This window comes from Notolabrus celidotus, chromosome 16, assembly GCF_009762535.1.
Source record: "Notolabrus celidotus isolate fNotCel1 chromosome 16, fNotCel1.pri, whole genome shotgun sequence".
Classification (NCBI taxonomy): Eukaryota; Metazoa; Chordata; class Actinopteri; order Labriformes; family Labridae; genus Notolabrus; species Notolabrus celidotus.
In genome coordinates this window covers 3,529,505-3,543,716 of record NC_048287.1, presented here as the reverse complement: position 1 = coordinate 3,543,716, position 14,212 = coordinate 3,529,505, and the positions used below count along the sequence as shown (strand labels likewise).

Genomic DNA, 14,212 nt, shown 5'->3' with positions numbered 1-14,212 from the left:
TTTCTAGTGGTTTTTATAGCTTCCACTGTTGCTCTCATTAGTGATAATAATCCTCTAACCACCAGAGATCTGGGAATGCAGATCTGTGGAGAAGAAGACATCTGATAGGCCAAGTGACAGGCTGTATAATCATCATCCCAGATTCAAGATCTGAACAGTTACCCTGGCGAGTACAATGTTACCACAACCAATAGAAATGATGGCAGTCAATGTTTTAACAAAAGAAAAGAAAATAAATACAGTTTGAGAAATTCTTGTCTTGATTACGTTGAACTTTTTAACTCTGATTTCATGATAGAGATCAATATTATGCTTTGGACAGCCAGTTCAAGACCACATCAAAGAGCTCTGCCTTCAGTACTCTGGTCCCCATACCACCCGGTCAGAATCTGGACTGACTATTTGAAGACTTCTCTGATCCCTCTTCACTTTGTGCTGTGATCAGCTGGACTTATTTTCAATCACATCTCAGGCACACATGGCTCAAGTGCCCAATTCCCATGGAAAGCTATTTTCTCCAATAAAAATGTCCGCCTCATGCTGACAGAGATTTAATCTTTGGGACATCATGGGCAGATTAAGAGGATGAATCACATAAAACAGCTGGAGAGATACTCCACACTGAACTGTTACCAAAGAAGCCTGACTGCTTCACATCCCTTGTTTTTTTTTTGTTTGAGGATGAACCACAAAACAAGCCTTCCTGTGATTATTCTAAGCAACATCGTATAGCTGTGACCCTATTATATGCTTGTGTGGTCCAGTTTCTGTTCTCTTATTTGTAAAAAGTCCCAGTTTTGTTTAAAAAGTGATCTCACTTCTGTAAAAGTATTTTGCTGTGAGCCACAACCTGTACTGACCTGTTTTTGCTTGTTTTCAGGGTTTGCTGACCTCTGGAGTAGAGTTTGAATCGCTGCCTGCTGCACTGTCCTTGCCTGCTGAGTCCGGCCTGTACCCTGTCACTCTGGTTGGTGTCCCACGCACAGCTGGCAACATCACAGTCAACGGTGAGAGCAGCCGAAGAGCTGAACTGCTGATGACTTTTCTCTCTCTAGATTACTGAACCTCATCAAGACATTTATTATTGATGTTAAATATATTTATATTTAATGCCAGGGGATTCACAGAAGCTCGTTTTAGAAGGCAAGGTGTATGAACATGAAACGTTGGCAACATTGGCTTTATGGTGCTGATATGCTTACCTGGGTTTTTGGTGCACACTGATCAGCCTTAACATTATGACGACTGACGGGTGAAGTGAATGTCACTGATGATCTCATCCACAGTGGCCCCTGTGGTTGGGATATTCTTGATATTAACATACATCTTGTGATGCACTTGGACACATCTTCAGTGATAGAACCTGGGGTGACGGGGGGTTTTGGGTGTTTCGACTTCATACCGAGCGGCAATCTCCGGCCGTGAGAATTGAAGCCAATGTGGGAGTGTTAAAAACTTGAGTTCATTGAGTGTCCGCTTGAGGCTGGCTCCAGAAGTACTAGAAACCACATACACACCCATTCAAAAAAGCTGATCTTTACAGCAGAAATAAACATGTTTACAGCCTGGTTCAAAAAGCGAGTGTAGTCTGGATAGCTCATTTCTCGATCTACACACATTCTTTCATTACCCACCAATTTCGAAGATATTAAGATTACCAGTTTTCCATTATGAGAGGCATAGCTGACTTTATTGACAGGTGGGAACACTGTAGCTGTTGGCTAGGAGGCTCAAAGCCCGCCTCTTTACCTCACACTTGCTCGACAGAAGCTATGTTGAGTTCAGCATTTCCAATATGGCTGCCGCCAACGATTGGCTTCAAAACAGTACTTCAGGAACAGATGGTTGAAGTCACGGATACTACGTCAATTATTTATACATATACATATACATATACCCCCTCACCTAGGCAACTCCACCCAGAGTGATCAATTCCAAGCCTGTGTCAAAGAAGCATTAAACCACAGCCTGGCCACCCTGGTGATCCACAGCCTTCTTGATGCCTTTTCAGCAGCCTCAGAGGCCCTGCTGATGGCTTGTCTCGTACGTGCCCCTGTGACGCCCAAGAGACTGCAAGCTTTGCACAATGATCTTCCTGCAAAGCCTCTCCCTCCTACATCGATGGGCATCCACCAAGCACACCACCTCCTTCTGTGGCACTCCCACACCAGTTCAGCATATTTGGCTGACTTCCTCTCGCTGGCCTCCTACATCCTCTCTTCCTAGGAGACTGTCAGGCCCAACAAGACCACTTGTATGTCTCAGAGAACAGCACTATGTCTGGCCTGATAGTGTTCTCCATAATGTTTTCTGGGAACCTGAGCTGCTTTCCCCTGTCCACCCTCATTTGCCAGTCTTATGCTGTTCCAGGGAGGCCTTCCTGGGCTCTTTGATGAGGTTTTGGTGGTTCTCCTGCTTATACAAATAAGGTCTGATGCCTTGGTGGTTGCTGACTTACTATATAGGCAGCAAATAAACATTTTGTCCTTAAATTTGAATCGTTGGAAACAGGAACAATGGGCAAGTGTAAGAATCTGAACAACTTTGACCAGGGTCAGATTGTGGTGGCTAGAGGATTGGGTAAGAGAATCTCTAAAACTGCAGCTATTGTGGGTTGATCCTGGTCTGCAGTGGTTAATGCCTACCACAAGTGGTCCAAAAAAGGCCAGTGGCAGGGACATGGGCAGCCAAGCCTCACTGATGTGTGCACAGAGCCAAGTCTGACCCTTGTGGTCCAATCCAATAGAAGAGCTGCTGGAGCTCAACCTTCTGAGACAGTGAATGCTGGTTCTGATAGAAAGGAGTCTGAACACACAGTGATCACAGTTTGTTGTGTCCGGAGCTGCAGACTGTTCAACATGTCAATGCTGACACCTATCCATCACTGAAAGCTCCTACAATGGACACCTGAGCATTCAAACTGGACCACTGATCAATGGAAGAAGGAGGTCTGGATGAACACGATAACAAGTTAAAGGTGCTGATCTGACCCCCAAATCCCACAGATCTCAATCCAATCCAACATCTATGGGCTGAGCTGGACCACCAGGTCTGATCCATAAAGTGCTTACCTCACAACTTCCATGACTGAAAGGATCTGCTGCTAACGTCTTGGTGCACACCTTCAGGGGTCTAGAGTAGTCCATTGTTTTTGCCCTGACCTCAACAGAGTAGGGCCCATGGATTATCAGACATAATGTTTTGGCTGATTGGTGTAGATTGAAACCTTTTCTCAGATTGTGAAGTTAACTTTTCTTAGTGTTTGCTGGTTATAACTTATCCATTTAGCTAACGCTGTAAGGTAAAACAAATCAACGTTGACTCTGACTCAGCTGGTTTAATACTTGTAAAGTTATGCAGCTCATTTGAACATAAAAACATGCATCCTCTTTAGCCATAACCCCAATGCTGTCTGTTAGCTGTGTTTATACTCTATATCCAGGTATGATGGTGAGCAGCCGGTCCCATCAGTTATAACCTCACAACCTGTGTGTCTAAGGTTGCTTAACATTTCCTTCAATCTGAACACAGGTTACCACACGGCAGTGTTTGGTGTGACCAGTGACTGCCTGTTGGAGAGCCTGGTTGGTGTGAAGACCAGCGGCTGTTTGGTGGAAGTGATTCCTTCACTGCCTCGTCTCCAGCTCAGCACGTCTCTACCACGGTTAGTAACTCCCCAAAGCCTTCTGTGTTGTTTCATAGTTTTGATGATTCTTTGAGGCGTTGGAGTTTGTCGTAACACCAACTAAAAAAAGACAGCATCCAGACACGCAGAGCTTTAAAGTGTGTTCCATGCAGAGCTCTGTCACAACTAACTCGACTGTTCTTCAACTCAGTAAGGAAAACACATGCTCAGGTGAAATGAGGTCACACAACTGACTCTAGACAAGACAGGAACATTGCACAGTTTGGCCATAAATATATAAAAGGACAATGAGCTCTCCACTTACCCACGATTGATGTGAGCACTCTCAAAACCCCCTCAAAGCAGAAAGTCAGCACTTTAACCTCACAGCTATTGTTTCATATCACATCCATCGAGCTGTAGTGCACAGCCAAAACAATCTAAAAATGTGTCATTGTCCCTCTACTCACTGACTTCACTCTGCCAGGATAGTGTTGATACTCAGTTTCCTAACAGGTAACACAAGTAAATGTCACACAGTAGAAATTCATTGTTTGATTTGCCATGCTGAAATTCTATCATGCTCAAATTTCAGGACAAATTCACTCCTCTCATACCGTATATGAAATGAACAAGCAGGTTTATTCAGTATGTACAGATTTTTGGGTAATACTCGGGCTGGTTGCTAAAGATCACCTTAAAAAAGTTTGGTCCATATGGATCATATAAAAGATGGCTACCTAAATGTGAGGCTCAAACATTTGGAGCTCCCTTTACTGATTGGTGTAGGTCATGAAGTCTCCCTCCCCTCCTCGTAGCCTACGCCAGAGGTCCGCGTATACGCACGTAGCTGGCCTGCTTCTCCTCCAAAATGTAACTACCTGTAGAATCAATGCGGACTGCAAGCCCTGTGATTGGTCCGCTCAGCAGCATTGTATTTCCCACACATCGGCTGTGTATTTCATATCCTCCTGTTTATGGCCTTGTACCAAAATTCGAGTGTAGTCTGGATAGCTCATTTCTCGATTGACACACACTGTATGGGGGGGGGGGTCTTCCAATGAGAGGCACAGCTGACTTGATTGACAGCCGGGAACACTGTAGCTGTTGGCGAGGAGGCTCAAAGCCCGCCTCTTTACCTCACACTCGCTTGACAGCGGTTAGGTTGAGTTCAGCATTTCCAATATGGCGGCCGCCGATGATTGGCTTCAAAACAGCGCTCAGGAACAGATGGTTGACGTCACGGATACTACGTCCGTTATTCATACAGTCTATGGTTACAGCTCAACAGCGACGTCTCCTGCTGTTCACAAGTCGACTTATTGTCTACTGAGGCGTTCCTCTCTTTTTGAAGGGCTGCCCTCAGGTCATTCAGGTTCTGGGGTTTGGGGTTACAACCCTCTACACGACGGCTCAGTCATGTTGTTGATGGATTGTTAGGAGTCATCTTGGTCTCATTCCATCAGAATGTGAACAGCACAATGAAGAGGACTGTTTGAATACAAACCAGAACATTTAGTGGTGGATTCTAGAGACGGGCATTTCCAGCCAAAATACTATTGGATAATCATTGGCATCTATTCGATGATATTTCAAATAATTATGATGCCGCGTGGTATGTGTGTTTACATTTTACAGCCATGCTCAGTTTCTGGAAATACGTGTGTAGTAGTGTGAGATTCAGAAACAGATACATTTGCAGTGACTGTCGCAAATGTTTTCTTCTTTGTATGCTATTTAATGCAGTTAGCAAACAACTTTAAGACGCTCTATAGCCACCGTCTGGCGGGAATACTGTATTACAACCAGGCACCGGTAAAAACAATGAAAAATGTTCCTTTTTTTTTTTTTTTATTATATATATATATTTTTTTGCCTTTATTGACAGGATAGCTGACGAGAGACAGAAATGTGGGGAGTAGAGAGTGGGGGAAGACCCGGGGGTCGAACTGGCGCCCTCTGCGACGAGGACTATAGCCTCTATACATGGGGCGCTTAGACCGCTAGGCCACTAGTGCCCTGAAAAATTGTATTGTTAAAATGAGAAACTATTTGATGTAACTCTTTTCGGTTTATACAAAGTGAAGGAATGTTGGAATATTTGAAAGTCATTGCCCATCCCTTGTGGATTCATGGATCAGACACTTGTTGGATCACCGTGTTTGACATCAGTATGTTATGCAATAAGAACTGAAACATTGAACAGTTGGACATGTGCATTCAAAAGTTTAGAGAAGGTCAAACTAATTTCACATGTAAAGGTTAAAGTGCATTAAAGGTACATTCTGAAATTGAATCCGAAAGCTGAATATCCCTAACTTTCTGTGACTATGAGCAGCTCCAGCCAACACAGACAGCACATACCCTCCATGACACATTCAAGCCTCCTGACACTTACTCATCTCTCACACAGCTTTGGTTAGACTCCTAAATTTATCCCCACCAACAATAGATTGAAAATGACTGCTGAGCCTGGGAGATGAAAACTTTATAATCAGATTTTTATATTCATGGATATTTTAGGATGCATTAAAAGTTAAACCACACGGCCTTTCGGGCAGAATGGGTCAAAGGTAGAAACTAAAGCTTATAAGTGTGCTTAAAATCCACCCTGTGGTAAACACATTGAATATGCATGAATGTAGGCTGCTCTGCACAGTCCCACAGATATGATTACATATGTCATCTCAGGCCTGCTGCAACTGTGATGCTCTCTTTTTGTGCTGTTGCCTCATGTCTTCTCATCGCCAGAAATTCAACACACAATTCAGCGTCCCGCCTTTTTGTTTTTTTTCACAGATCTGTTTATTGTTATTTTGTTAAATGTGAACAACACAAAACTAAGACAGCACACAGACAGAGTGATACACAATAATAACAACAACAATAACAATAATAATAATAGTACAGATTATATACAAAATTTAATTATATAGAGAAGTGTATACACATTGATACATTTATAAAAAAATAGAAGTAGTAAATAAATAAGTAAATAAATAAATATGGAAATTAAATGAAATAAATAAATACATACAAAAATTAATTGAATAAATAAATACTTTAAAAAAAATTACAGATTATATACTAATTTAAATTTTATAGAGAAGTGTATACACATTGATATATGTATAAATAAATAGAAAGTAGTAGAAGTAGTAAATAAATAAGTAAATACATACAAAATAGACAACAACTGCAACAACAACAACTGCAACAGCAGCAGCAGCAGCAGCAGCAGCAGCAGCAACAGCAACAACAACAACAACAACAACAACAACAACAACAACAACAACAACATGTTATTGGTCAGTCTGTTGCCCTCACTCACGCCCAACTTTCAAAAATTTCCCAAATAGGTAATCACCTAATCAGGGATCTCAGAGAAGTCCAGCCCCTGTAGATACTTAACGAGTCCCACATCCTGTGAAATTTCCTCAGGGAGCCTCTCACTAAGTGTCTGATTCTCTCCAGCTTCACAAAGTGAAGAATGTCCTTTATCCACAACATATGGGAAGCAGGTGTGGGGGTTTTCATTGAAGCAATATTAAACGTCTGACTAGAAGAGTGAAGAAGGCCATGAAGGCACTTTCTCCTGAAGAGAGTGGTGCTGAGTGTCCCACCTTTTTGATGGGTTCAGTGTTCCTACTGTAGCACAATCATTAAATCAGTGTTTGTACTTTAGTAGAGACATAGTCCCTCAAAGCTTATTGCAGTTATTCTGTGATAATAATTCTTACGTTTATCATAACAGCTTTAAACAAACCTCACTTTCTTCCAGTCTTTAATCAGAGAGCTAGTTCTAACATAAACCTGAACACAAAGCAGTCTTTGAGTACAGTTTTTCAGCCGCTCTGAAGTGGAAGGATTGTTTTATTCTCCTGTGTCAGATGAGAGTTATAGCAGACACATTGATACACATGAATTTAATAGAATATGAATGTAATATGAGGTCTCATGGCTGCTCTCTCTGGCTCCAGACTTCAGCTTGGTGCCTCGCTGACCTCTCAGGCATCATTGTACTCCCAGCACAAATCTGCACTTCTTACAACTTTAAACTCTCTTATATTTCAGTCTTTCCATTCCCTTTATTATCGTGAACCTTTCACTTTAAACATGTTTTGTAAGAGTATTTATCTGACTGATTGTGAAGGAGTTTCTGTTTTAAACTAAGTGTGACGCTGCTGTAGAAGTGAAGCTTGTTGATTTTCCAGCGTTTTCAAGTGTTTTGCATCGTTACTTTAGTTAAACATCCAAAGTGCTTTTAAAAAGAGTTATTTTTATGTTGACCTGCTGTTGAGCTCAGAGAAGACATGCATGGTGATGACTGCCATTGAAATTCTAGCCTCAGGCAGAGCGTTTGTTGCATTGTAAAATAATGATGCTCAACATGTGCATGTATAATGAGGTAAGATAAAGTTCCAGCTAACACCCACATTTTTCTCTCTTAGTCTTTATATCCTTGTTAACACTGGTATTAAAGCTAAATGCGTCCTCCGTGAATGGCTGCTTTTGACGGATGATGTAAATATTGCAATTTGCTTTTATGAAACAGACTGAAATGACCAAAAATACAAAATGACATTCGGTTAGAAACACAAAGATGATAGGATATTCTATCATTACCTGATAAAAAGGTGACACGGTGATCATAAAATGTAATGTAGAATATGCAGGGTGAGCTTTTATGGTTGGTCCTGTGCTCCATATGCTGACCTCTATTAATAACTAAAGACATCCAGCCTGAAGGAGCGTTTGATTGACCTGTTATTATCCTGGGATTTGATGCCAAAACCTACGAGTCATTACATACAGAGCTAAATTCTCACTGCTGTAAGGACAAATCTAACAATAAATGAGGTTCAAGCTGATGAGAGTATGAATCATGTTCATCTAAATGTGAGGCTCAGAACTGTCTCTTAAATCATTAATTAATTATAATAGATCTTCAACTGTAAACCATTCAGGTTGATTATTTTGTAAATCTGAACTTGTATTGACTCCTTAAAGCTGGGGTTGGTAGTCAGATTTAGATCCACTTTTTGTTATACTGGTTAAAATAATCTTTATGTCCCGATGGTAATCAAAACATAATGTGTTCTTTAAAAAGAGGTAAAAAAAGCTGCTATCTACAGCCGGAGTAAACCTGGGAAAACACCAACCAATCCCTGCCATCAGGAGCCAAATGATGAAACCAATCAAATCCTGTCCTGCCGTTCTGCCCGCCTCCTGCAGAGCGTACATTTCATGTTTGTTTGTGTTTTTAACTTTCACTATGAGAATGTTTTGGTGTTTTCTTACCGCTGAGTGAGACATGAGTTGATGTAGTGCAAAACACAAACCATGTGCTGAGGACCGGTTTTGAATTGGGAGGGGTTAGACGGAGTCCTGAGGAAATGCTACATTCAAATTCATGCTAGTTTTCCGTGACTACCAACCCTAGCTTTAAGGGAATTCAACAAGACGAAGAGAAACCATGAAAAGAGTGCAAATTTCACTCCTGATGCGAAATAACATGAAAGAGATAAAATTTGAATTCCGAGGGAAATGTGGTGGCGTGGCCCTGCGTGAGGCGACCGTCCAGCGGAGCAGTGACCAGAAATGAGGCTTCGAACTCAATATAAAAGTTTACACACAACATTTATTCATGCAGCATGAGAGAGAAGTTACAGCGTACTCAAGGAGCATCCGAAGTTCTCTGTCCGATTAGAGAAGCATTCAGTTATTTATACATCTCTTCGTGCACTGGGGAGGAGGGAAGCGTGTAGTTTGCAATTAAGAGTAAAGGGTGTCGATTAGAGTAATAGCACACGGAAACAATAGAGGCATACATCAGTCTTGTGACCTATAAGCCACAATGCATAGAAGACTCTAAATGTGCACACATCAGCACATGCGGTTATTCATTTAGCATAAAGCGCGTGGCATTGGCAGCCAGAAATCCCCTAAGCTTACATACAACCGTAATTAAAAGCACAAGCTAACATTTCCTGTGCTTGCAAAGCAAATCAGCAAAGATGAACTATCACATCCTGGCTGACTGACCTTGTGATACAGAGGTGAATACATCTGACCTCGGTCAAACATGTTTTCTAGGAACTGCACAGATCGCTGATCTTATACCCTACTAATAGCTTGTTACTTGATAAGTCATACAAAAAGAAAACATATGAATATAACTATTGAGAAAGAATATATGAATATAACAAGAAAAATACATGAGTATAATAAGGAAATTAAGTGAGATTCCACAGAAAAAAGGGGACATTTTTACCTCTGATGTGAAAAATCATAAAAAAAGTAAAATTTTTGATTCAGAAGTGAAAAAACATGAAAAAATTAGAATTTCACCTCTGATGTGAAAAAAGATGAAAAAGTGAAAATTTAGCTTTTTTAGGACAAAAATAAAGGAAAAAGGTGAAAATGTAATTTAGGATATGAAGAATCATGAAAAAGTTACATTTTTGATTCAGAAGTAAAACATCATGTTAAAAGTAAAGATTTCACATCTGATTTCAAAAAAAGATGAAAGAGTGAAAATGTTGCTTTTGAGGAAAAAGGAAAAAGCGGTACATTCCACTCATTCTTATTTCACTACAATAAAGTTTCCCCTCTCCACACACCCAAACAGGTCGGCCCACACGCTCCAGCCCATGTCCAAAGAGGAGCTGTCCAGCACTGTGTCTGTCCAGCTGTTTAACGGAGAGACCCAGCAGCTCACCATCACCCTGGAGAACATCGGATCTGAGGACATCGAGTCTCTGGAGGTCTCCTCAAAAACTGTCACCACTAAAGGTAAAAACCTCTGTCTATGTGGTTAATAATGCTCCTATGATGGTCATGCTTTCAGGCTGTCAGTCTGCATTACTGTCTGTTTATAGGAATGCATTCTTAATTACCCTGACAGGGAATTATCTATAATTTCTTCAAGAATGAACCTTCAGTGGTCAGAAGTCAGATATCAGTATCATCTCTTCAAGAAAGGTTTTGGGACAAAAGTTATTTCTTCATTGACTGATTCTGACTTTGTACAAACATTCAACTGAGCAAGTTACAGTGGCAAGGACAAGGTTCCTTTAACAGGCAGAAACCTCCAGCAGGACACACATCTGATGAGACAACCTTAAATCTTATGAAGTCCTTCAAGATTATCTAAATGTTTCTAAATGTGGTTTCTTACCTCATTTGGGGAAATATTTTCTGTGAGGTACTTTCAACACGCACGTGCGTCCTGTGTCCGACTCAAAGTTTACAGTGACTCTGTTTGAACTATGATGATCAGTGTCAGGTGAAGTTTGCTGAGTCATGTGACGGCAAGCGAGTAATTCAGTTTTAATAATCTAACATTTTACATGTCAGGGATGTACAGTTTTAGAGAAAAAGAAGAAGTTGCATTATGTGGATTAATAGCAGGTATAGAAAGTTTGTACCACTATAAAAGGTTAAGCACAATAATATATATTGAGATGGATGTTCTTCGGCGTGTTATTCATCAATGCTGTTTTAGTCAGGACAGCTTATGATGCACTTCATCGCCCTTTCAGTTCCTGCTCCAGCCTCTTATGCCCGATGAACCGCAGAGGTCACTACCCGTTGTCTCTGGCTCCACGTCTTTCATGCCCCCGTGGCTTTTCAGTCTGTGTTCCATCTCTTTGTTCAACACCTGCACAGGTCTGCTCAGATCTCTGCAGTCCCCTCCGCCCTCACTGACTGTCCCCTCCTTTTATTTATTTATTTTTTGCCTTAGTCTCACTGTGTGAAGAAAGCAGACACATTATTAAAGTTGTGAATGAAGTTTTAGAACCTTTCACTCTTAGCATGCCTTCTCAGTGCTACCTGCGTCAGAGGTTCAGAGAGGTGATAATGAGAATTTCAGGCTCAGAATAACATTTACAATCTTGAGTCAGAGATGAGGCTTACTACATATCTCCTTTAGGGAGCTTACAGGGATGTGTAGCAACATAAATGTAGAGTTAAGTCAAGTCAAATTTATTTATAAAGCACATTTAAAAACAGCAGAAGCTGACCAAAGTGCTGCACAATGCATAAAAAAAACACAAAGTGAGACCAAACAAGCAATCATTTAAAAAGAGACAAACAAATGACAAGGAAAGCACAGCATTAGAAATGAGAAGCTATTCAGGGCAAGAGGACTCAAATGCCAAAATATAAAAGTGTGTTTTGAGCAGAGTCTTAAAAGAGTCGACAGAGAGGATTAATCACGGTCGCCCTTCAGCTTATATTTTGACCGGGGAACTGCAAGGAGACCCGTCTCAGAAGACCTCAGAGGCCTGGGGGTTTTGTAAGGGCTCAGGAGGTCAGTTATATAGGGAGGGGCCAGACCATTCAGAGCTTTAAAAACAAAAAGCAACATCTTAAAATCAATTCTGAAGCGAATTGGAAGCCAGTGGAGGGAAGCCAAGACGGGGCTGATGTGATCCCTCTTCCTGGTACCAGTCAGAAGCCTGGCTGCAGCATTTTGGACCAGCTGCAGACGGGACAAGGCCGACTGACTGATTCCAGAATATAAGGAATTACAATAGTCAAGGCAGGACGATACAAAGGCATGGATGACTATTTCAAGGTTGATTAAAGAAAGAACTGGTTTTAACTTTGTGATCTTTCGGAGCTGATAGAAACTGTTTTTTACCACTGATTTTACCTGAGAGTCAAAGGTGAGGGCTGAGTCAAAAATAAATCCAAGGTTTTTAACAGATGGTTTGATGAAAATTGATATATCGCCTAGGTTATTGCAAATTAGTTTGGTGGAATCCTGAGCGCCAAAGAGCACGGCTTCAGTTTTACTGTTGATAAGTTGTAAGAAGTTATTAGCCATCCAAATTTCAGAAATACACATCCTGTTAGTTAAGACCCTTGACCTTCCTCTGGTCCCCCAATCAATCAATCAATCAATCCATCCATCCATCCATCCATCAATCCATCAATCAATCAATCCATCCATCAATCCATCAATCCATCAATCCATCAATCCATCAATCCATCAATCCATCAATCCATCAATCCATCAATCCATCCATCAATCCATCAATCCATCCATCAATCCATCCATCAATCAATCAATCAATCAATCAATCAATCCATCAATCCATCAATCCATCCATCCATCCATCCATCCATCCATCCATCCATCCATCCATCCATCCATCCATCCATCAATCCATCAATCCATCAATCCATCAATCAATCAATCAATATTTGTATTTATACCTCTGTATGTAAAAAGCTACAGTAAGATGGTAGAACAGTTTGGATGGTTGGAAAAAGTCTGAGTTATGATTTGATTTTAAAGTCAATTCAACAAGAGAACAACAAAGGAGCTGTCAGTCATAAGACATGTGGAGAAACTCAACAGTAGAACATTCATTTACTCAGACTGACGCATTGTTGTTTATTAAATAAATCCAGAAAGCTGTTTATTATGTAAATGTAAGTCACTTTCATATGAGTACAGTGTTTTATCTCATGTTAATATCTTTATAGCAAACATTAACTCAACACATTTGGCTATGAATTAAAACCTTCCATTGTTTTCTTTGTATTCAGACATTCTCAGATTCACCTCTGCTGTGATCTTTTTTACCTTTTAGATGAAGAAGTGTAACACCGTTGAACAAAAGTCTGACTTTCGTTTCTTCAAAGTAACCCCAGAAAAGGACCGCACTGATAAAACAACTGTTTGTAATGCACAGCTGTAGATTCTGGATAAACCCCCCAAAAGATGCTTTTTTAACCACCTCTTCTACCTTCGCTCTCAGAAGGAGCTCCCCCTCAGAGCGATGAGCGAAGGAAGCTGTGCTGAGAGGCAGTTATTGGAATTGATCTGACATTTCAAAATGGCCTGAGGCCTCTATCTTTAATTGACAACATGCTACACTAACATCCTGAGTCAGAGGGTTAACACTCAAAGAGCTTGTCTTACCAGGAAGCTTCTGTCGGTCTCATCATCAAGTACTCATCTATACATCTTTTTATACACTTTACTTTGTATGTCAAAGAACTCTCCCCATAGTGTAGAGAGAGGGAGAGCCTCGTGAAACCAGATTCATTCCATGATGACCCAATGACAGTAAGGAGAGAGGTGTTGGGTGTTCTTTGCTATGCTCATGAAAACATGCACGGTGTCCTCTCCTGTGATCTGGGAATGTTTCCACTAGGGATGTAAGGATATATCACAAGACGGTAAAACATTGGTATAGATAAGGGTGGATTAAAATCAATTCAACAACATTTGTATTATTTTTAAACAGTAGAAGGCATTATCTGCATTTCACTCCGCTTGTTCAACATCATGAAGTCTCTTGTGCTGCTCTCTCCTCACTCACTGAGTTGAGTGTAACAGACGTGGAGGCAGCAGGTGAAGACTGAGCAGGTCAGGATGCACCTTTGTGTTTACAGTCTGAGGGACGGCAGCATTTTGACTCTCCCTGATACTCCTGAAGAAAAACATGTCAATTCACAGCCAGGAGCAGAAGCTGCACTTTAGTTTATTTAAGATTGACCTTATTTGTTTTAATATTTCATACTTTCATTTGGGAATCGTTCACTTTACATTTCTTAAGAATTGTT

General features: G+C 40.9%; 1 protein-coding gene across 5 annotated transcripts in view; it reads left to right on the top strand.

The window, feature by feature from the left end:
* trappc9 (trafficking protein particle complex 9) overlaps nucleotides 1-14,212 on the top strand; it is a 388,126-nt gene that overhangs the window by 84,946 nt on the left and 288,968 nt on the right. For all 5 annotated transcript variants that reach the window (XM_034704883.1, XM_034704882.1, XM_034704884.1 and 2 more), the window contains 3 exons: nucleotides 881-1,007; nucleotides 3,532-3,664; nucleotides 10,257-10,420. In XM_034704883.1, coding sequence (XP_034560774.1) covers nucleotides 881-1,007; nucleotides 3,532-3,664; nucleotides 10,257-10,420 — 424 coding nt within the window. The remainder of the gene's footprint in view (nucleotides 1-880; nucleotides 1,008-3,531; nucleotides 3,665-10,256; nucleotides 10,421-14,212) is intronic.